This window comes from Meriones unguiculatus, chromosome 1 (assembly GCF_030254825.1).
Source record: "Meriones unguiculatus strain TT.TT164.6M chromosome 1, Bangor_MerUng_6.1, whole genome shotgun sequence".
Classification (NCBI taxonomy): Eukaryota; Metazoa; Chordata; class Mammalia; order Rodentia; family Muridae; genus Meriones; species Meriones unguiculatus.
The window spans coordinates 147,010,927-147,034,185 of NC_083349.1; the positions used below are offsets into that span (position 1 = coordinate 147,010,927).

Here is a 23,259-nt window from a genome sequence, read left to right on the forward strand (position 1 = left end):
TGTGAACTGATAGACTAAGATCAGAAAGGAGAGGAGAACCTCCCCTATCGGTGGACTTGGGGAGTGGCATGCAAGCAGAGGGAGGAGGGAGGGTGGGATTGGGAGGGGAGGAGGGAGGGGTTTATGGGGGGATGCAGAATGAATAAAGTGTAATTGATGAAAAAAAATATTAAAAAAAAAAACTCTTAACTGGAGGAAGCCCTTTCTTCTTTCAATTGCTTTTGTTGAGGCATTTTCACAATAAGAGGGCAAGAGATAAAATAGTATGTAAATGATAATATGATATGCCTAACACACAGTAAGATGACTGTTAAAATTATACCAGAAAGGCTGTTGGGATGGTTCAATGAATAAACACTCTTGCTGCCAAGGCTGAAGACCTGAGTTTGATCCCTGGGTCCCACATGGTAGAAGGAGAGGAGTGACTCATTCCACAAATTGTCTTCTGACATTCATACAAGTGTGGCATGTATAGACACACACACACACACACACACACACACACATACACACACACAAATATTCTAGAAAACCTTAAATTAAAACGTATATTAGCAAGGAAGTGTTGCAATCAAATCCTGCTGCACTGTGCACTGGGAGGTGTTGCTTTACAGCCAATGTGACGCACAATATGGTGGCTATTCATTTAAACAACATAATTAGAAATGACATATCAAAGAAGTACTTTAATAGTTTTTATTCATGGCAGCAATATTCACAATACTTAAAACATGGTAACAAACCAAAAATGAATGGATAGGCAGAATGAAGTACCATCCCATTACGTGTGCGAATATGAATGCTATTCAGATGTAAAAACCGAAAGGATTCTGCCACATACTGCAACATGGGTGGTTCCTATGGATATGATACCACATAAAGTAACTGAGGCGCAATGAGAGAGTGTGTACATACTTAGAATAGTATGTACATACTTAGAATATGTACATACTTAGAATAGTCAGATTCATAGGGAGACAGACAGAAAGATGGTAGAGGCTAAGAAAGGGGATAGGAGGCAGTATATTCTTTTACTTTTTTTAAATTTACAATAACAAGATTGAAACTTGACAGTGGTCTTTAAAAAGGAAGAGATTTATTTGCCTCGTGGTTCTGGTAGAAATATAGATGAAGCAGCATCTTTGCAGACAACTTATCTGTATCACAACATAGAGGGAAAACTGGACACAATGGATCAAGCACTGAGGCATGCTGGATGTTATCCAACCGGAGACCAACACCAACAACAGCAGGGCTGACTTTCTAACTGTGGTCCTTATCTTACAATAACTTGTCTTTATAAAACTCAGCACAGTGTAAAAATTATTCCAGCACATGACAATTTACAGGACAGGCTCACACCACAGCAGACAGTAATTGTTTGATTGGCATAGTGTTTTAGGTTTTAAAATGAAAACATAATTTCTGACAATTAATGCTCATGAGAGCAGAGTAGTCTCATGAATGTGTGTGATACTCCAGAGCAGACTGGCAGGTGTTCATGCTGGTAGTTCAAGGTAGTCTCATTTACAAGTTGGAAAAACTTAAAAAAAAAATGAATATCAAAATGAAGTATGATTAGAGTGAAAATGGAGAATAGATTTCAAAAGAAAGTGAAACCACTTAACACTGAAGAAATAACTGTGTTTTCAGGTCAGTCCTGCAGTCTCAGCACTCATGAGCTTGGGGCAAGAAGACCATGTGTTTGAAACCAGGAATTTGTCTCAAAAATTAATTCATGATACTTGTGGTGAAAAAAAATTGAAAATCAAGGAATAAGAGGGAAATGAGGCAGTTTAAGCTAGCTATACTTTGTTTTTATATGAAGTAGCCAATGACAAAAAATATATAAAATAGACATCCACAAGTATTTGAAAGATAGATGTACATGCAGCAAAGTGATGTTTTTCTGGCTATAAAAAAGCTGCTGTGCTCAAGAACTCCGTGCAGCTGGCTCTCTCACATGAACTCACTGTGGGTACCTTACAGGAATTCACTGTGGCCGTGGGCTATCTCTCACAAACTCACTGTGGCCGTGGCTATCTTACATGACAGGGTCCTGATGGAATCATCAACATTTCAGGATATGTAGAGGAGAAACCCTCCCTGAAGTACTACTTGCAGCTGAGGGTTGTTTGGAGCAGTATTGTCAGTTTCTTCATCGCTAAGCTTCCCAAGCTCCATTAAATAACCTTCCTACCACGATTCTGAAATAAACAAGTAAAACACTTGGGAGTCTTCAGTGAATGGGCATGTGTCAGAGGGGACTTGTTAAGAAAAGCTTCAGCATTCCGCAGCTCTCTACAGTTCCCCCTTTTTGTTTTAGACGCATCAGGCAAGAGTAGAGGTCTGATCTTTGATATTAGAAATAAATTGGGACTTTGTACCGATGTTCATTTAGGTGTCATCCACCCAAAGAGCATCAGACCCGTCTGATACCTTTTTCTCAGAGGCGGGACCTGGGGGATCAACCCGCATGCAATCAGACATGCTCTTCTCTGGGTCCAAAGCGGCTGACCCTGAGTGCAGTGCTTAGCCTCGCATCCTGAGTGTAACATTTTAGCTTTTTATGGTATCCAACCATGCTTGGGGAGAATGTCCTGCTTCAATGGCTGTAAAGGCCTGAATGATCATGGCTGCATCACACTGTTGTGAGACTCTAATCTTGCATATATACCACAGGCAAACCAAGGAGACCAACACCAGAAGGCCTGCTAACACTCCCATGCCCGCCCATTCCTTCAGATGATTCATGGCTGCAGCAATCCATGATGATAATCCTGTGGCTAGTCCTGCGTCCACTCTGGTAGAATTTACTGTGACAATGGCCACTCTCAGCTGCTCTAAAGATGGAGCTGGTTTCCCGATGGTGAGTGCTCTCTGTCACGAACAATTCCACATTTGGCTAAGGCTGAGGATCTGGCTTGCTTCCATGTATGTGGACCTATCTGCATTGCCCACGTGGCACGCCTGGGTTGGCTACCCAGAGGCTATTTAAGCTGTGGGCTGGCTTTCCCCAGGGTCAGATGATTGTTGAAAAAAAAAAAAAAGTCACCCCTCAGCTACATACAATATGGAGGCCAACTAGGGAAACGTGAGAACTTGTCTCAAGGAAAAAAAAAAAAAAGTAAGTAAAAAAATAAATATATAAGGAGTTTACCAACTTAAAAAAAAAAAAGCTTCAGCAAGAAATACAGAGGATAAGAGTGGTGAATAGGGGTGGAAACAGCTAGGATTCATACGGTGTGCCACCATCAAACAAAATAATTTAAGAAATGATTACTGCTATTCAAAAAATAGAAATAATTTTAGGGACGTTGTATCTAGAATACAGGAGTGAGGCAAACTGAGAGTTTTGATTTTCACTCTAAGCTTTTCTGTACTATGCTAATGCTAGTCTTTGAACTGTGGCCGCATTATTCGGCAAACATTTTAAAGTTATCATCTACCACACTTGATAGTTCTCAACTTATCAGATTGTATGCCATTCATTATATCATTATGATGTTTTCCAGTAGCAAGTTGATTGATTTCTAATTCAACTATATGACACTGGCCCTATGGCACTTTTTTTTTTTTTTTTTTTTTTTTTTTTCTGTATTAAGAGAGGCTTTTTCTGTTACTGGGGCAGGAATGATTGTGAGGGAGTTTCTGGAGAGGACTGACTATGCAACTGGAAGAGAGCTGGCCTGGATGTGCTTTATGGGCCTTGCACAGAGACCCGAGGTGGTTAAAAAGGAGAAAAGGAGAGTTCCAGCTGCGTGTCCATCTTCTGCTTTATCTTCTCCTAGAATTTACCAGATTATCTTCATGGATGTTCAAGTACCCAAGCTGGAAAAAGGAGGAAAGCTTTGTGAAGGCAGAGCCTGGAACTGCACAGAAGTTATTTGAAGTTGATGTGTTGGTCACACCAATTAACTCCTGCGGTAAGTAAGGCAAAGACAGCTACCGAAGGAAGGTTAATGTAAAAAGTCAACAGCATTAGAACTGTGTTAAGTATTTCACAAGGATTAGGAAATAATTCACAAGGAAAGCAGCTAACATGTCCAGTCCTGAGCCATGAACATAAAGCAGCAGTTTTATAGCATTCATTTTTCGTTTATAAACATTTTCTTATTTAACTTTTACTACCATCACTTATCCATAAAATTTGAAAAGTTAGAAGGAAAGAGTCTCTTGCGCACTTAGCAAGCCTAAAATGTGCACTGGCATCTCCAGATAAGTGATCTCTGAAACTGACAGATAAACATGCTGACTCAGAGACGTGGAAACAAGATTACTTACCAGGGTTTTGAACTGGCTTCTCTGTCAGCATCTCTGTCCCCTGAAGCCTACCAGACCGACACATTCTGAGTGAAGCAAGTGTCACTGTGGTACGGTCTCCCATCTAGGTGAAAGCCCAGGGAGATGCTGAGAAAAACAGAAGTCAGAGTGCATTTCTAAACTGTGCTAAAAACAGGCAGGACCCAGAATGAATTTTTGTGTGAATACACATTTTCAGTCAGAAAACTTCGTTGCGTCAAGGAGAAACATTGCTTATCAGAGGAAATCCCTGGTTGGCTCTCTGGGCAAAGACAAGAGAAATTGTAAAGCTGGAGTTTCCCAGTGAGTCAGCACCATCGGTATGTTTCTGGAAAGGAAAGGCAGACCATTTCCGAGATCGCTTTCACTTTTGTTATTTCTTATGTCCAGAGAGCCTGCACAGCCATGGCGGGTAAGTGAGCCTTTTCTTTGTTTATGGTTGTGCTGAGGGAGTTCTGGATGGATTTCTGAGAGGACAGATGTGGAGGGGCTCCATCAGAACAGAGCTGTGGAAGTCTGAGTGGACAGGCTTTAACAGCACCGGTAGAAGCGGGAGCGCAAACACCAATCCTCCAGCTTAGTGTTTTACAACTGCTGAAAAGAGAGGGAAATGTAACTTATCTAGACCCAACATATTAATATTTTCCTGTAGTTTAAAGCATGCTTTTTGACTCACTGACTTGAGGTTCCCCCACTGTGGAGGTGTTCTATTGTGAGGGTGAGAAAACGAGACTATTCAACAAAAACTTGTGTTTCCTCCATCGTTCTGCTCTGTATCTGAACTACTTTCAGCAGCGAGAAACCAGCTAGTTCCACTTCTCCATCTCCACACTGCGGCATCTAGGAGTCCTGGCAATATAACCACCACATAGCTGTAATTTGTTCATAGCTCACTATGCCACATATGAACTAAAACGTCTTTCCATGTTATTTATGAAAAAATGAGCAAACTTGGACGGGTCATGAATGATACATCAAAACATCAGATATTTATTGCTAAATTGCTTCATGGAGTGTTTTTCTTCTCTCAACCTCCACTTCCTCCTGTATAAACTTGGAGAGGGTTGAACAAGATAAATTCTTGTGCAGTTCTTGGAGAAACTGTCACTCAGGAATCACCTGATTAATTATATTATACTCTCAAAAAATAAAAGAAATAATTTAAAAAAAGAATAGAAAAACAACAAGAAAACCCATGGATCCCATCCTGATGTATGAAGCAGAAATTCCAAGAATGCCATTCAGGAAGTCCTGTTTAGCCGTGCAGGTGATTTTTATATGAATTTAAAAGCTAGTAGTGTATAAACAGATATCTAAACTTTTTTTTTTTTTCGTGTCTAAATGCTATTATTTTCACAGCTAAGAGAATACATGAAAGAGATCCAATCTACAAGATCAAGGGTTTGGCCAAGGACATGCTGGATGGGGTTTTTGATGACTTGGTGGAAAAGAATGTTTTAAACAGAGACGAATTACTCCGAATAGGAGAAGGTGCAAGCTTCATCCTTAACAACGCTGAGAACCTCGTTGAGAACATCTTTGAGAAAACAGAAATGGCAGGCAAAATATTTGCAGGCCACTTTGTCAAGTCCAAAAAACAGCTGAGATTAAGTGAGTAGTTCTGGCCAAAATGCCATCAGCTCCTTCCTTTTCTACTGTCCACGAGGCTTCTGTCTTTACTTCTGTTTTCAGTGAAGTCAAACCCTCTGGCTGTAGCTTGTCTATTTGCTTAACAGATTAAAAAGCCCAGATTCACCGCAACTACTTTTCTATTCTTAAATATTTTATTTTCTCCTTTGACAATTGCACCATAACTGCCCAAAGGAATTTACATATTCATTCCATTATTGCGTTTTGCTCTCCTAAAACACAGTCTTTATAAGGCAGACCTTTTTGGCTACTTTATTTGAGTGCATATTGGTCATGTAAGAAATGACATCTGGCAGATGGCGGGCGCTCAGAAAATATTCAGTCATGATGACTTCCAAAATAGGGTTTTTAGTGGTCTAAGCTTCTGGTCACATAATACAGATTTTAGACTCATTCTCAGATATAGAATGTTGAATGGGGGAGGGAAGAAGTCCGCTCTCTCTCTCTTAGATGTTGCTGTTGCTTAATTCCAGAGAAGAAAATCTTTGCCTTAATTTTTACTGGGAAAAGCAAAACAAACCAAAAAAAAAAAAAAAAGAAGAAGAACCAGAATTTGAGGTTTAGGGAATATTAATTTGTCTCTAAAAACTGTAAGCATTATAGATTTTGTGCCTGTGGTTGTCTCCGTCATGTCTCAGATTTTCTGTTTTGGCAGGACAGCATCAATTACAGAGGAGCAGTGGGTGTTTATGTGCTCCACTAAATATTTATCACAAGGTGACCAGCGGAGCTTAGTCTGCAGGCCCACAGATCCTACCCCAGCAAGTGCTATGGAAAATGTATCTCTCAAATTCTTGACATTTTCTTCTGTGTTATTTTTGTTGAATACAGTCAAGCATCTTTTTGTCAGAAAAAATAAATGCTAAAGAGAATCTCTGGCTACAGAGTTTGGCTACGTGTTTACTTATATAATGATTGTGATAGAGATAAGTCCTTGCTTCATAGAATCTGTGCCTCCATTTGTTTATTTAGAAGAGGCCAGCATGCTAATAAAAAGCGTGAAGCTTGGAGAACAGATTGAGCATCCATGGTTCAAAGAGCAGCATGATCATTTACTGACCAGTGTTGTGCCAGGTTTTCATGTATGTAGACCTTAGATACGTATTTAGATCTCCTCTGATATCTTCTGTTCATATTGCTTCAGAATTTCATTCTGATGATGAAGATGATGAACCTCAGAAACTGACTATACTGCCTTCTCCATTAGGTAACTAGCCCCATGCCTCAGTCTGCCACAGAAACCATTTGATCTCTACTTTCATGTCCTGGTAAAGACTCAGGGAACTGTGGTCTTACACATTTTCCTTCTTTGAACTGAGTACATAGAATGTTGAACTGAGGGGGAGGAGAAGTTCATTCTCTTCTCTTAGATGTGGCTTAATTCCAGAGAAGAAAATCTTTAGATAATCGCTGAAGGAGAGGGAGTCACTTGACACTGGTGACATGGCCACTGGTTGCTCAGATACAGTGAATGGCCACACATTTACAAGAAAATGGGCAGCACTATTTGGACTTAGAAATTAATAATAATAGCAGAATAGAAAAAGTAAAAGGAGGATGTGACACTAGAGGGGTAATTAATGGGGAAACAAACAGGAGTTAGAGGAGGTAGTGTTAAACCTGAGAATTGCAAGGAGAAAAGACTAAATTCACAATTTTTCAACTAAGCTTGTCTTTTTGGGTACAGCCGGGACTGGCCAGTGAGATGTAGGAATTTGACGGAGAAGCCCCTGATGGCCTCTTGAGGTCCTTTTTTGAGAAGAGATACATTGTTTACAGGGGTTGTAGAGCTGCCTATTACACATTGTTAGAAAAATACAATGAAAGGGAAGGGACAAGGGTAAAGATATACACCATGTCAGTGTGGTCATAACAGTGTAGGTTGAAAATATGTTTTGTAATTTACATCAGAGTTAAGAAATAGGAAACTATTCTTAATTACAAGTAGAAACTAACTTGCAAGATTGTAACACTGGACGAAGAAGAACTTATTTTTTAACTACAAACAGGAACCTTAACCTGCACAGGCAGACTTGAACTTATTTGTTAACTACCTTTACTGCAAACAGAGCCCTTAACTTCTCACTTGTAAGGTGTATTTATCCTGTTTTGGTCTCAGAGTAGTGGTGGATGGGCATGGTCAAAATGCAGTGTATCAACACATAAAACTTTAAAAGCAAATGAATAAAGAAGAAAACATCTTTGGAACAGAGTTCTAATACTCCCTTCCTTTATCTGCTCCAGACTCTGAAAATGAAATTGAAGACAACAAAGATGATGGACAAGCTTTATTAGAGCAGACATCTGCTTTATCTCTGATAGGTAACTGCACCAAACCTCTATTTCATGAGGTCTTGCTTATAACTGGGGGAGAGGGTCACAGGTTCTCTGAATTACAGCAGAGAACCACATCACTGAGGCTCAGAAGTCTGGGTTTTCTGCACCTCTACCACTAGAAAGTCCCTCAGATCTTTCTTTTCCACTTCTCTTCAGAATGCAGAGGGGGGGAAGAAGATGAAGAAACGAAGGCAAATGCTGGCGTGGCCCATGCATCACACCCTATGCTGACAGGTAATGTTGATCCCAGGGTGTATGCTGATGCTATTTGAGATAATGCAAACTTTAAAAGCCTTTATGGATTATGGGGCTAGGGTCACAGCCAAAAAGGTCATACAGGAGAGCCATCACTATCGTTGACATAACCCATGTTTTTAAATGATGTTAATAACATATTAAATTAATGAAACGCTAAAGGTTTCAGAAAGTACCAGCACAAGTAAGATGTGGTTAAGCACATATGTATAATGTGTTTTAAAGTTTGTATATAATTATATATAAATACCTAACATGGTATGAGTTAAACATTCTTTGTGTTCACCAAAGAAACTGATGAACTATGAGGTTTATTAAGGAATTACATTTGCCTAGAATGGGGAGTGATAGTGTTGTGTGAATGTTATATTTTCAGAATTTCTGACAAACTAAAGAATAAAACTTTTGTCATTTTTATGTATACCTGTGCCTTATAGTAAATGAAAAATTGCACTTGTGTTCTCAATATTTGGTTTGTATAACAGTAAGAATAATAGATCAAGATCAAGATTCCCCCTACCCCTGAGTTTATAATTTAGTGAGCAGTGATATACGATAAATTTGTAGGAAGTAGTATAAATTCATTTAACATATAAAAAAAGAATTAGACTAAAGAAAACAATTGCATGTTTAAGGATGGGTTGAGGGCTGAGAATAGCCATATGCTCAGATGCTTAGCTAAGACCAACCCCAGTGAGGAGATATGCTAGAATACACTTTAAAGTTGCAAAGGAAATTGTGTGAAAATGTTGAGCAAAACAGTTCAGGGTAAAAGACCTGATGCAGGAATGATCTTGACATGGCACAAGTCCATATGGAAGGCTATACTCTCACTGTGAAGCAGGAAACCAGGAGTAAAATAAGTAAAGGTATTAAGTTCAGAGTCAGAGATGGACTGCCTAGAGCCTCTTCTCAGTGGAAAAGGAGTCTACTGTGGTAGGTGTGTGTGTGTGTGTGTGTGTGTGTGTCTCACAAAACTGCCTTCATTAGGAGTTGTCATTCCATAAAAATTCAGTAAAATATAGACTCACAGATCAGCCCCATCATCCCCAAGTTAACACCCGCTACTGAAATGTCCTCGGCATGTAAGAATAGTAAGCAATGCTTTGTGAGTAAGCTGTTTGTTTCTTCTCAGCTTGCATATCATAGATGATCAAAACAGACAATGAGAAATATAACCAATAGGTTTTTTTTTTTTTTTTTTTTTTTTTTTTTTTTTTTTTTTTTTTTTTTTTTTTTTTTACTAAGAATGTGATTCTCCCTTCTTGCTAAAATGTAAAAAAGAAAAAGAAAAAAAAGGGGGGGGGGGAAGGTGATTCCAGAGAAAACTTTCAGTCTCCCACTTCTCATCTTCCATTTGTCCTTTCTTCCCTTTTCTTCCCTTCCACTCCAGTTCACATTAACACCCCGTTTCCCTTTCACATCTGTCATTTATGCTGCGCTCTTTTTAACGTCTTTGTATATATCGTTGTGTTCTGTGTTACCATATTTGTGTATAGTCACTTCCCTTCACACTTTCAACTCCCCTTTTATATGCTTTTCTGTGTAAAAATGAACATTTGTTGATAGAGTCAAATATGCTATGGAAGAGCAAGAGAACAGGAGGTTAAAGAGGGAGAGAGAAGACTGTCCTGCTTCAATGGCTGTAAAGGCCTGAATGGTCATGGCTGCATCACGCTGTTGTGAGACTCTAATCTTGCATATATACCACAGGCAAACCAAGGTGACCAACACCAGAAGGCCTGCTAACGCTCCCATGCCCGCCATTTCCTTCAGATGATTCATGGCTGCAGCAATCCATGATGATAATCCTGTGGCTAGTCCTGCATCCACTCTGGTAGAATTTACCATGACAATGGCCACTCTCAGCTGCTCCATAGTAGTATTGAATTCACCAGTCCAATTACCTAAAATATAGCTAGACAATTGTTTAGACAGATTTGCAGCACAGGGAAAATTCTCATTGAAGCAGCACAGTCTCCCCAAGCATGGTTGGCTACCATAAAAAGCCAAAATGTTATGCTCAGGATGCGAGGCTAAGCACTGCACTCAGGGTCAGCCGCTTTGGACCCAGAGAAGAGCATGTCTGATTGCATGCGGGTTGATACACCAGGTCCCCCCTCTGAGAAAAAGGTATCAGACGGGTCTGATGCTCTTTGGGTGGATGACACCTAAATGAACATCAGTACAAAGTCCCAATTTATTTCTAATATCAGAGATCAGACCTCTACTCTTGCCTGATGCGTCCAAAACAAAAAGGGGGAACTGTAGAGAGCTGCGTAATGCCACGCCTTAAAGATGGAGCTGGTTTCCGCCTTCCACCTTCCCGATGGTGAGTGCTCTCTGTCACAAACAACTCCACATTTGGCTAAGGCTGAGGATCTGGTTTGCTTCCATGTATGTGGACCTATCTGCATTGCCCATGTGGCATGCTGAGGTTGGCTACCCAGAGGCTATTTAAAGTGGGCTGGCTTTACCCAGGATCAGATGATTGTTCAAGGTTCCTGAATAAACTGCATTGAAAAAAAAAACAAAGAAAAATCAAGAATTTATCTAAAAAGAAAAAAAAAAAAAAAGAGGGAGAGAGAAGCACAAAATGCTCAGTAAGTATCCCAGGAAAATTCTTGTAGGTGAGCGAGGTGTGGAATTAAACACGGAAAGGGAAGCAGTTTCCTTACAAAGTATGTATCTTTTCTTTTGGATTAAGAGAAAGCACAGAAATAGATAGACACAGGTAAACGAATGATTTGTTGTTCATTAAAACCAAGAGTTTCACTGCCCCTTGGAAAAATCAAAGAAATAGGAACAAATATTTTCAGCAAATTGAAAATATTCAGTCATTAGTAGTGAAGTGTTTTTTTCTACTGCCAGGCATCAGGCTGCATGCTGGAAATACAAAGATTAAAGGCTTCTTCCTGTTTTAAGTTTACAATCAGTAAACAGAAAATAGTTCATGAGAACTTTGTGGGGAGAGGTGGTCCAGATATGAGGGTGCATATTTTATAACACCTAGAACAGTAAAGAACTCCTTAAACTGATGTAAGCTTCCTATCCCTGGAATGGCCTGAAAGGTAATACAAGAGTAGAAAATAAAATATCAATTACTAGTTTAGTTAAATTGAGTGAAACTTAACGTCCTTACAAAGTTTAGAGTCCTGAATTTATGTGATTCGAATAATTTTTTGTTGTTGTTTGTAAAAGACTAGCCAATGTGTAAACACTAAAAAAGTACAAAAATTGGCAGGTTCAGTGATAAAAAGAAATCAAAAAGAGTGACTACAAGGACAACAAAAGAACTTTAGCATCAGCCCTTTTATATAGGAGGTGTTCTTCTCCTTTCCTGAGGAACAGCCTTGAGCACCCCAGACCGGTGGAACATAGGAACCTCATATGCGCATGACTATAAGCCATTTCAGAGTTTTGGTTCTGTTTTCTCTTTTAGCTCCTCAGGAAATTTTGAGCACAGAAGCCCATGACACGTTGAAGCTTTGTCCTCACGAGCAGTTTTGTAAGATGAAGAGAGAAAAGTCAAAAGAGGTGATCAGCTTTGGATCCAGGGGATTGGAGTTAACCCATTCAGACTCTCTGGGCATATTCCTTCACATAAGACAATGGACATTGAACTTCATCTAATCAAGTGACACTCAGTTTAGTTTTCCCATTTTTCTAATCTCATCTTAGACATGTCCTCAAGTCCACTCTACCATATAATCCAAGTCACATCAGTAGCCAGACTCAGGCACAGTACCTGTGTCAAGTCCTATCATTTCCTCAGAAGGGCATAACTCCATAAGCAACAATCTTGCAACTATTTTTGTTTGCTTTGTATGATTTTGGAGGCATGATGAGGGTCCCTCATCTAATCACTCTGTATCTGTTAATTGCAGATATATCCAGTGATGGAGAAGGAAGGCCGAACACGTCTGGCCCTCATCATCTGCAACAAAAAGTTTGACTACCTTTTTGATAGAGATGATGCCGAGGTGGACATTTTGAACATGCAAGAACTACTTCAAAACCTTGGATACTCAGTAGTATTAAAGGAAAACCTTACAGCTCAGGTAATGACCCCAAAGATCAGGGCAACCTTCCCTGTGCTACTTTTGGTAGCAACAAGAACAAATTTTATGTCACAATATAGGAAATATATTTGCTTCAGAATAGGATTTCCTGGTTTCTACCTTCTCCAAATTGTCCTCTCATAGAAAGTATTCACAGAATACTTTGCAACATTATTTTGACAAAACAGGTGGTCTTTTTAAAGTGCTAGTCTAGGTGTCTATATTCCCTGATGTTCTAAGCTCTGGGCCTTGAAATTACATGATCCAGAGAATAAGCATATGAGGCTTTAACAATGTCAGAACAAAATGTCTAATTATTGAGAATTATACAAGTCTCAGTTCTGACTAAAGCAATTAAAGAATATAAAACTTGATATCAAGAAATTTCATATTTTTAAATTTTATCAACATAAATTTGTCTGCCTATTTTTTAATGAGAATTTCCCCAAGCATAATTGTGTTATATATCTCAGAGTCTTTATAGATCCAAGATTCTAAAACTATAGGGTTAGAAACTATGTAAACTCCCACTAATGTTCATATTTTATGAATATACTTTTTCTGACCAGAGGTAAATCTCTTTTTTCTTACAACTCTCCTCTGCCCAAATCACGTAACTCCTAGATGTTGTTTATCTGTTTTGTGAACTTCCTATGTTACTCAGATGCAAACTTTATTTGGAGAATACACTGAGAGTGATTCTAGAGTCTTTTCAGGAAATGAAGACAGAACTAATCGAGTTTGCTGGCCGTCCAGAGCACCAGTCCTCTGATAGCACGTTCCTGGTGTTTATGTCCCATGGCATCCTGGAAGGAATCTGTGGAGTGAAGCACAGAAACAGGAAGCCAGATGTTCTTCACGATGACACCATCTTCACAATTTTCAACAACTCCAACTGTAGGAATTTGAGAAACAAACCCAAGGTCCTCATTATGCAGGCCTGCAGAGGCAGTGAGTCTGAGTCAGCTGAACTTTCTTCTATGAGTCTGGCATGTGCATTTCATTCTCAGAAGATAAATGGGGGGAACACTTATGTATTATCCATGTGTCCAGTCCAAAAGAAACTATCTATTTCCTATGCTTTACACAAACAGTAAGTAGTCTGGAATAGTAAGAAATGTTCCAGGCCAGGCACAGTGGTGCATGCCTACAATCCCTACACTCAGGGAGGCAGAGGCAGGTAGATCTCTGTGTGTTTGAGGTCAGCCTGGTCTACAAAGCATGCCAAGGAGAGCCAAGGCTACACAGAGAAAGACTGTTGAAAGAAAGAAAAAAAGAAAGAAAGAAAGAGAGAGAGAGAGAGAGAGAGAGAGAGGGAGGGAGGGAGGAAGGAAGGAAGGAAGGAAGGAAGGAAGGAAGGAAGGAAGGAAGGAAGGAAGGAAGGGAGGGAGGGAAAGGAAAACAAGAAAGAAAGAAAGAAAGAAAGAAAGAAAGAAAGAAAGAAAGAAAGAAAGAAAGAAAGAAAGAAAGAGGGAAATGTCCCAGTCATTTGTCAACATGGTGGGTGTTGTATTGTTCTCGGTCAGTGGCAGTTTCTCTAAATAATCTGCTCCAGAGAGATGGATCAGTGAGGAACAGTGCTCATTGTGTAAGAACTAATCCCAACAACCTGTGTGAAAAGCCAGGCATAGCATGTATTCACGTAACCCCAGGACCATCGAAGGTAGAGACAGATCAGTTCCTGATGCTGGCTGCCTGATTAGCTCCAGGTTCAGGGAGAAACCCTGTCACGAGAATAAGCTGAGGAGTGGTAGAGCGAAACAGTCGACACATTTTGTTTGGCCTCTGAGTTTGCACCAGGACACGGATGCCTTGCACTCACATATGTACATGCTACACATACAACATATACACATAGGTATTTGAATCTTCAGTAAAGTCATAATGCAGTGTACCAAATGAGAATATAATGGCAACAGATATACTTTACTTCTATGGAATGTGTAGGTGTGTGTGTGCATGTGTGTTACATTTGTTTAAAACATGCCATCTCTCCTAGGTCAAGATGGAATGATTTGGGTATCCACAAGCAGAGGAATAGCCACTGCTGATACAAATGATGAGCGCAAGCTGAACTCTAAATGGAATAAGAGCATAACAAAGGCCCATGTGGAAAAGGATTTTATTGCTTTTAAGTCTTCTACCCCTCGTAAGTGACTTCATTTGTACTGAATATGTTTATACAACATGCTACACTTAGATAATATACTTTTAGTGAACATTTTATGTCTAATTGGATGTTTTTAGTGATGGTGATATTTCAAGTATTTCAGTTTTCATAACTAGATTTGTTCAGAGATTATCAATGATAAGATACCAATTCAAATATTTTTACTATAAAAATTAATGATATTTCACTTTGATTTGTTTTTAAAATACATTAGTGACATATTGATGCATAACCTTCCCTGTAATTCTCTAAAAATCAGCCAGAAAATATATTGGGTTCACAGCACACACTGTAGTAACTCTTGGCATATTATTTTTATTTAATTTTTGAAAATTAGGTAACACTGAAATGTCTGACTTCTCATTAACGTAGCCAACAAATGATCAATGAGGTCCCTGAGTCATACAGGTGACCTACATAAAGGTGACTTACCGCCCTGAAACAGAACATTCCCAGTAGCTGTCAATGCAGCCAAACATCCTTCTAAATAGCCATCTGCGACAGGGCTCTATCAAGGATTTAGAGAGCAAGGCAACTTGAGACCAGTTTGCACAAATCATGCTTCCTTGCATTCATATTCTGTGACTATGAAGTCTAAGTAGTGTAGGAATCACTTGGAGAAGCTAATGTGCAGAGTTCTCATTCTGTGTGTCTGCAGTACCCCTGACATGTGACTGAGCTAAGAGATTAGAGGACTCTCCAGGTACAGAGCAGAGAATGAAGACTGCACAAACAGTGGCCATCCACACCTGGATAAGGCACACATGTACTTACTTTATGTTTTTGTTTTGCAATTTTAATGAAATTTTATTTAAAAGGAAAATTCTATACTTTTAACAGACAAAAGAAACTAAAAATTATACTTGATCTGTTAAGAACACTGAAAAATTGTTTACTTGTGGAAATGGTAGAAATGAAGCACAGTACACAAAAACTATTTCATTCAAATTGTGTCTGCAAAATATTATGCTAGAATTGGGCTAGTGGAAAATACGTGTTCCACAATGAAAGCAGATGTGGAGCCTCACTTCTCTGAGCCAATTCACAGGCTTGTGAGGCAGACATTTACTGGAAGGAAAACAGGGCACATTGTAACAGAATAGTCACTTGCATTAAATACTATAGAGGAATATTTGGCTCACAGGATAAAGAGGTTATCCACATCAAGGGGGCATGCTCCCCATGATATAAACAGAGTGTACAGAGGACCTGAGAAATAGAAAATCTTAGAAGAAAAGACAAAGCTGTGTAAGCACAGACTCATGGGAGAGGCAGGGGCCAGATAAGGGACGATCTTACATGACCTTTTATGGTAATAACTTTGGGGAAATTTAAACAATGACATAATGCAGATTTGACTCTTAATGGGATGCTGAGAAGCAGGTCAGACTGCTTTTTCAGAACTGAGACACAGAGGTGATAGTGATAATGTGGAGTGAGGCAAGTCATTGGTTCCAGCAATTAGTACATGGAATTAATATAATCACTGGTTAATTGATCGCTTGGGAAGAGATAGGAAATATGGAGGCTATACACTATCCAAGAAGATGTTTACAGTGAAGTTATTTAAGTAGGATATTTTATTTTCCCCAAATATTGTACTATCTTGTTTTGTACCTTGTTAAAATTCTATTTCTCACAAACCTATGTGGAGGGATCTACTATAAATATTCTCTGATATTTTATATGTTAAAATGTTAACAAATGTAACTGTTTTAAAATAAAAGAGGGAATAGATTTTGCAAGAAAGTTTGAGATGGCCATGACATAGGTAAATGATTAATAAAGGTAAAATGATTAATAAAGAGTTGAGCAGTTGTGTATTTCCCAGAAGATATCTGCCTTAAAGACTGAGTTCAGAACTTGTCAGTTGTCAAAACAATATTCGGCAATGTTAAACATAGATTATAAACAACAACAACAGGAAACTGAGAATAGTGTGAGAAAAATACTTGGAGTTAGCATGAAAAAAATCTCTTAGAAATTAAGACTACGGATGGAAGGGCTAGCTATTGTGCCTGACTCATCAGATCACAGGAAGGAAAAATGAAGGAAAGGACTGCGGAGTTATCCATGCGGTTGGCAGAGCTGATAAGTTCTAACGCTAATGGCAGACAAGGTACAGGTGAGGCTGGTAACTGAGACTGATTCAGGGCTTTGAAATTTTGGGGTGGCAAGGGACAGCCAGATAGGAGTGAGCAGAATCTTGTGGAAAGGAACTATCAAGGAAGAAAAAGTCTGAGTACAGTAAAAGAAAAATTGGCAGTAAGATGCTGGTTAAATGGCAGTTAGAGAACTGTTACTCAGTGCTTTAACAGCAAAAGCTTAGTTCAAATGGCAGAGAAATGGTCTTCTTAAAGAGCATTACTCGATAGGAAAAAGATGCAGAAAGATACAGCTGGAAACACACAGGATAAAGAAGCACAGAAGCAAGGACTGGTCAGAGTTGTTTTTTGTTTGTTTGTTTGTTTGTTTGTTTTTTTCCCTAACGTTAAGTTGGTGCTGGAAGGACCCTGCTATTTCACAGGGCTTGCATGCTGTAACTTTGGCCTTGCCTATTAAAAAGTGCATGTGGTTTTACGACCCAGGGTTTGTACAGGTTTTCCGTGTGTCTTTTATGGAACCTCAAGGTCTCTACTTTCCTCAGCTTTGGCCTCCTATCTTCTGTAAAGCATCCAGTCATACTTGGGTCCTAAACCATGGTGTCAAGAGTCTTCCACACTTCATTCTTCATCATCATTCCCATTCCTTTATTCACAGATAATATTTCTTGGAAAGTAGGCAAGAGTGGGTCTCTCTTCATTTCCAAACTCATCGACTGCTTCAAAAAGTACTCTTGGTGTTATCATTTGGAGGAAATTTTTCGAAAGGTAGGGGTTTGGTTTTAATCATTTATGTCCTTGAAAACTGTAAAGAGGCATATGCCAAGGGCCATAAATGTTTTCATCCTGAGGATACTTAACACACCAATTTATTTAAAGAAACTTTTTTTAAAATACTACATATGAGTAGTATGTTTTTCCAAAACCCTCTGGTTTGCACACCCCTGCTTAGTCACTTTTCATAAGTTACTAACTTCATAAGTCATTCTGTCTGCACTATATCCAAGAAAATAGCTAAACACTGTTACAGTACCCAGCCACAGCCCTAATGTACACCGTGACTTTTGTTGTCATTGTGTAGAGCAACACAATAAATTCTCCTCCTAGAAGATCTCTGAAGACTTTCTTTGCCACTGCAGGTTCAACACTCATTTGAAGTCCCAGGGGAACTCACCCAAATGCCCACCATCGAGAGAGTATCCATGACACGGTATTTCTACCTTTTCCCTGGGAATTAACACTGGCAACACACGTGCAGGTGAGTGTATGTGAAGAGGGGATTTGGGAACACATTTACGTTCTGTACAGAAAATAGAGAATGATATTGACATACCAGCTTCTTGTTACTGAGGGTATTTCTTAAGGGAGCTGGGGAAATTTTTGCTTTTATTTGCTTTCATTGTAGTATAAAAATTGATCTAAGAAATGGCTAGTCCTCTGGTAGCCAAGTGAAAACCCACTGAGAGTTAGAGTTTTCTTTCTGGAACTTAATCAGTGAGGGGAAAATATTTGGATTTGATGCGTATATAACATTTTGTAATTAGAAGTACCATGCACAGGAGTTTTCTCTTAGGAAGAAGTCCTTTCGCTGAACTACGTACACTGCTGTGATAAGCACAGCCTGAGCCATGGTGTAAACTGAGGAGGCCTTGCCACAACTGTGCTGAAGAGCCAGGGTCAGCTCACCCCCTCCCCCTCGTGCACACATGCAGTCCACATCCTTTCTGTAGATAGATGTCTAACTGCAGAGACCATTCTAGTTATATCTTAAATGTAGTACTGTGAAGGTCTAAGCATACTCCTTTCTACCTTTTCAAGAAAAGAGAAATAATTATAACAACAGCAACAACAAAAATTGTTAAGAGACCCATTTCCCATAGAGATATTTTGAACCAAACTGTTTTTCTATTTACTTTCCACAAATATCAGGATTAAAAATGCAATAAGTGGACATATGAACAAATGAATCCCGAGAAGCTGTGCAGTTTTCTCATTATGTAAGATTATATCATGCCTATTACAAAACAAATATAAAAGTCATATTTTTAAAAATAACAAAGAAATGATCACTGCCAAAGTTTTTGGAAAAAAATCCATTTTTAAAAATCTCTACTTATATTTAATTTTGTCTGTTATTGTTTGTTATAACCTTTAATAATGGCAATGCAATGTTTCCTACAGTTTTGATTTTCATGGCATCTGTGAAGCATGCATACCCCATTACTGCCTCTGACCTTACTTTCAAAGTTTTGTTTATTACTTAAATCATACACACCTTTTAAATTTTTTATTTAGTGAGTTATCATTTTAAATTAATTTATTTATTCACTTTATATCCCAGTCATATACCCCTCCCTCCTCTCTTCCCAGTTCTACCTTCCCTCTCATATCTCTCCTCCTGTACTCAGAAAACAGAGCCCTCCTCCTAAACCTACCCCAGCTTACTAGTCCCATGAGGACTGAGCTCACACTCTTCCCCTGTGGCCTGGAAAGGCAGTTCTGTTACAGGGAAGTGATCAAAAAGGAGGCAACAGACATACTAGTGAATCTGCATGAAACCTGAGCTGGCCATTGGCAACATATAGGTAGAGGACCTAGGTCCAGTCCACGCGTGGTCCTTGGTTGGTGCTTGGTTGGAGTCTCAGACTCCAGAGACCCCTCTGGGCCCTGGTTAGTTGGCTCTGTTGGTCTTGTGGAGCTCTTGTCACCTCTAGGTCCTTTTGTCCTTCCCCTCACTTTTCGTCTAGACTGTCTATGCTTCATCCAATGTTTGGCTGTGAGTCTCAGCATCTGTTTAGAACCATTGCTGAGTGGAGCCTCTGAGAGGACAACCCTGATAGGCTCCTGTCTTCAAGCTTAGCAGAGTGTCACACACCTTTTGAGAGTGATATTTTTATGACTTTACTTTTATCCATACGAAGCTAATTTTTTCAGCATATATACCTAAAATCAATACAAATATTTCTACGGGCCTGTATAAATTAATACCAAAATTAAGTGAGAAACCATATGCATCTTACTAATACAGGATAGTTACCAATACTTAGAAAATGATTCCTTTTAAGACTTATGCACACTTAATAGTATTGAGAACTTGTGAAATTCACTGTAGCACTATTAATTAATCACTTGGCACCACTGACACCAGGTGTTGAGTGTGTACATTAACACCAGACTCCACAGGTTAGTGTGTGCGTGGCAGGTCTCTCCTGCGTTAGCTGGCATTTGAACAATTGTTTACTCTATGAGTTGTTACCATTACATGTATTGGCTTGCCTCTCATTGGTGAATGTCATGCCATGCTGTGAGTGACTGAGACTTTAGTTCCATGTGTTGTCCATGCTTTCCTTAGTTAGTCTTATTTTTGTACGCTTTTTTTTTTTTTTTAGTAATTTTCATAATAAGCTTGCAGGTTTTCTTAGAGTGGGTAAGAAGACCCGATGGGTTCAATTGTGTTCAAGACTGTGCTATACTGATTCATTGTTACTTGCCACTTTTTATTTTCATCAGGATCTTTGTATTTATATTTTTATAAACTTCAAAATTTTTAAGAAAAATACCTAGGCTATTATATTTTGTCATTATTTTTAACTAAGATTTTTTTTTTCTACACAGTTCCAGTCAGGTATTGCTGTTGGTGAGAGGAAGAGAATACCAAGCTCCCTGGATTTTTAAATGTGGAAAATTTTTCAGTTTAGACGTTTTATAAAGTATCATAAATCTGGATAATTTCTGATAGGTTTTTTTTTTTGAAAGAAACCTGAAATGTGAAATTTTTCATGAAAAGTATAGACTAGCTCTTTCCTTCTGAGTCTTCACAGCTTTTATTTCATCTTCTGAAATGTTGTAGTCACACATCTGTACTAAGCGAATGAAAGGATGACACCGAAGAGCACGTGGACACCACCTTTTGGGGAACCACTTACACTTATGAACTACGCATCATAATTTACTCACAAAGCAGATCTTCTCTGCAGCGGAGCTGAGAAAGGAAGAGTCCGTTACATGCTGTCATGTCGCTAGCAATGGGATGAGATATGGGAGACTCAGTTCCACTGTCTGTTTCTATCATGCATGATTTCTATGCCTAGTGGCTGCTTAGCATTCCTTTTAACTGGTTTGTGAAGATATACCTTACAAAGTTACATTATTTACAAATTTGTTGTCTTAATTTTTTTTGGACTAAAAATGTTCTCACACAAACACATTCAAATTTCTGTCTGTATTATTGAAAAAAAAAAAACCCAAACAGAAATGACATGGTTAAAAGCATTAAAGGTAATTTTTGATGCAAAATATTGTACAAAACTCTATGCAGAGTTGGATTCTTCAGGAATAGATTGTGATGAAGCCTGGTTATTTTTTTGCTATCTTGAAAATGTTATATCATTCTTTTTATTTCGTTGAGCCAGAAATAAAATCAGTGTTTATTCTTTGCTTTATAAATTGTTTAAGAATCTTTTTCTAGACTCTTTATGTTAGCATTTAGCAGCTTGCTTCTATGTTGCCTAGTAACATGTGATGTCATCATGTGTAGCCTGCCAGGTAGACCCACCTGTCAGGCACAGTTCAGCCACACAGGAGCTATAAATGGATCCCTGCCTCTTACCTCTTATGCTCTTGCTCTCTACCTCTCCCCACTTTCTCCATCAGGACACCCCGTTGTCCCCCTATCATGTCTCTCTCTCTCTCTTTCCCTCTCTCTGTCCATCTCCATCCATCATCATTGTATTATTTGGTCCTAACACCCCACCCTCCTCTCTTAACTGTCCTGTACTCTTCTCCCTTTCCCCCACCCCCTCAGAAAAGGGGAGCTTCCAGTTACAAACCCACCCAAGCCCATAAAGGCTAATCATGACTTAATACATCTTCTATTGAGACCCAGCAAAGCAGCCCAGGTAGGGAAAAGTGATCCAAAAGCAGGCAACCTAGTCTATGGCAGATATAACCCATGCATGCTTCCCTTGTTGCTAGGAGACCCACAAGAGAACCAAACTGCTTATCAGTTGCATATGTGTTGTGGGCCTAGGCCCAGTCCATGAATGCACTTTGGTTGGTGCTCCAGTATCTGTAAGCCCCTCCGGGCCTAGGTTAGTTGACACTGTTGGTTTTCTTGAGGGGTTCTTGTCTCCCTCTCTGGGACGTTCTATTCTTCCCCACATTCCTCTGCCAGACTCCCCTAGGCCTGCCTAATGTTTGGCTGTGACTCCCACAATTTCAAGGCATACATATATACAGTGCATATCCCCCAGAAGACACAGTAACAGTTCACATTCAGACAAAGACCAAAGGGTCCTTTTTATTTAAATGATGCACACATCAGATATTACATGAAAGAGGTTTATTAGATGGAGATGAAGAGGGAGAGAGAGAGCTAGACATGATAGGGAGAAGAGAAGGGGGCATCCCGACAGAGAAAGGGAGAGGGCAAGAGAGGGCAGGATCCAAGAGCCAAGAGAGAGACAAAGTGGCAGGTTGGTCCTTTTATGGAGCCAGCTACCTGGCCAGTGACACATGATGACATCATTGGTTGCTAGGCAACCCAGAAGCAAACTGCCAAAATACTAACAAGAAGGCTATGAGCAAGATGTAAAATGAATAAATGAATAAATTCATTAAAAAAAAAAAAGAAATTGTTGGAGTCACCCCTGGTTACTGCTAAACCATACCAGAACTATGGTCTTTTTCCTAAAATATCTATTTACAATTTAACCATTTCATGCTTTCTCCCTGGTCCTACAAATTTTTCATTCTGTCAAAAAACATCTGAGCACTGCTAAATAAGACTCCTGTGGGAACGCCTATATAGCTTGTTTTGTCATTTATGTATCCTTGTCTTCCTGCAAGAACGAAAGCTCCATAAGGGATCTTCCTTTTCTTTGTTATGCTGTTCAAAGTGCTTAACGAGTGCCTAGTAGGGAGGGCACTCTCACTAATTCTTCATTTGAGAAGGGGATTGATTTAGAAAGCTTTATATGGCGCATTATATATTGAGATTTTAGTGGATTTTGTAAGTGCCCTTAACTTATTAAATTAAGAGTTGCTTTACTTGAGGATTTTTTTTTTTTTTAATATCCATTTTCCCCCTTGATTCTTCTTGGGAACTACTGTGTGTCCAGAATACATAATCTGCCTTTTTATTCATGGTTCCAAATCTTCCCTTCAAAAACAGAGCTTGAGTATTAATACGAAGTATAGAGCAAACAAGAGAGGCCTATGTTGCATGCACTTAGAGATGCTCTCTAAGCGTGGAATTGTATCCTGCACCGAAGAATCTTGACTCAGCCTCTTTCTGCTTTCTAGGTCAACCATTTTATCTTCACATTCACCTTTATAAGACAGATCCCTACATCTGTAACTTCATTCTCTTGCACCCCTTGTG

At 39.2% G+C, this 23,259-nt stretch overlaps 1 protein-coding gene across 2 annotated transcripts; it reads left to right on the forward strand.

Moving 5' to 3' along the window:
* The first annotated feature begins 4,395 nt into the window (after window positions 1-4,395).
* LOC110552937 (caspase-12-like) lies at window positions 4,396-21,323 on the forward strand. 2 transcript variants are annotated; one of them, XM_021644593.2, is made up of 12 exons: window positions 4,396-4,714; window positions 5,662-5,913; window positions 7,097-7,159; window positions 8,197-8,274; window positions 8,446-8,523; window positions 11,987-12,081; window positions 12,432-12,605; window positions 13,322-13,556; window positions 14,605-14,754; window positions 17,536-17,645; window positions 18,017-18,135; window positions 20,493-21,323. In XM_021644593.2, exons 1-11 carry the CDS (start codon window positions 4,708-4,710, stop codon window positions 18,113-18,115), a joined length of 1,341 nt encoding a protein of 446 aa, XP_021500268.1. In that variant the 5' UTR covers window positions 4,396-4,707; the 3' UTR covers window positions 18,116-18,135; window positions 20,493-21,323. The 2 variants fall into 2 exon arrangements, with proteins under 2 accessions (XP_021500268.1, XP_021500269.1); XM_021644594.2 differs by lacking the exon at window positions 7,097-7,159 and having other exon boundaries at window positions 4,397-4,714.
* The last annotated feature ends 1,936 nt before the right edge of the window (window positions 21,324-23,259 follow it).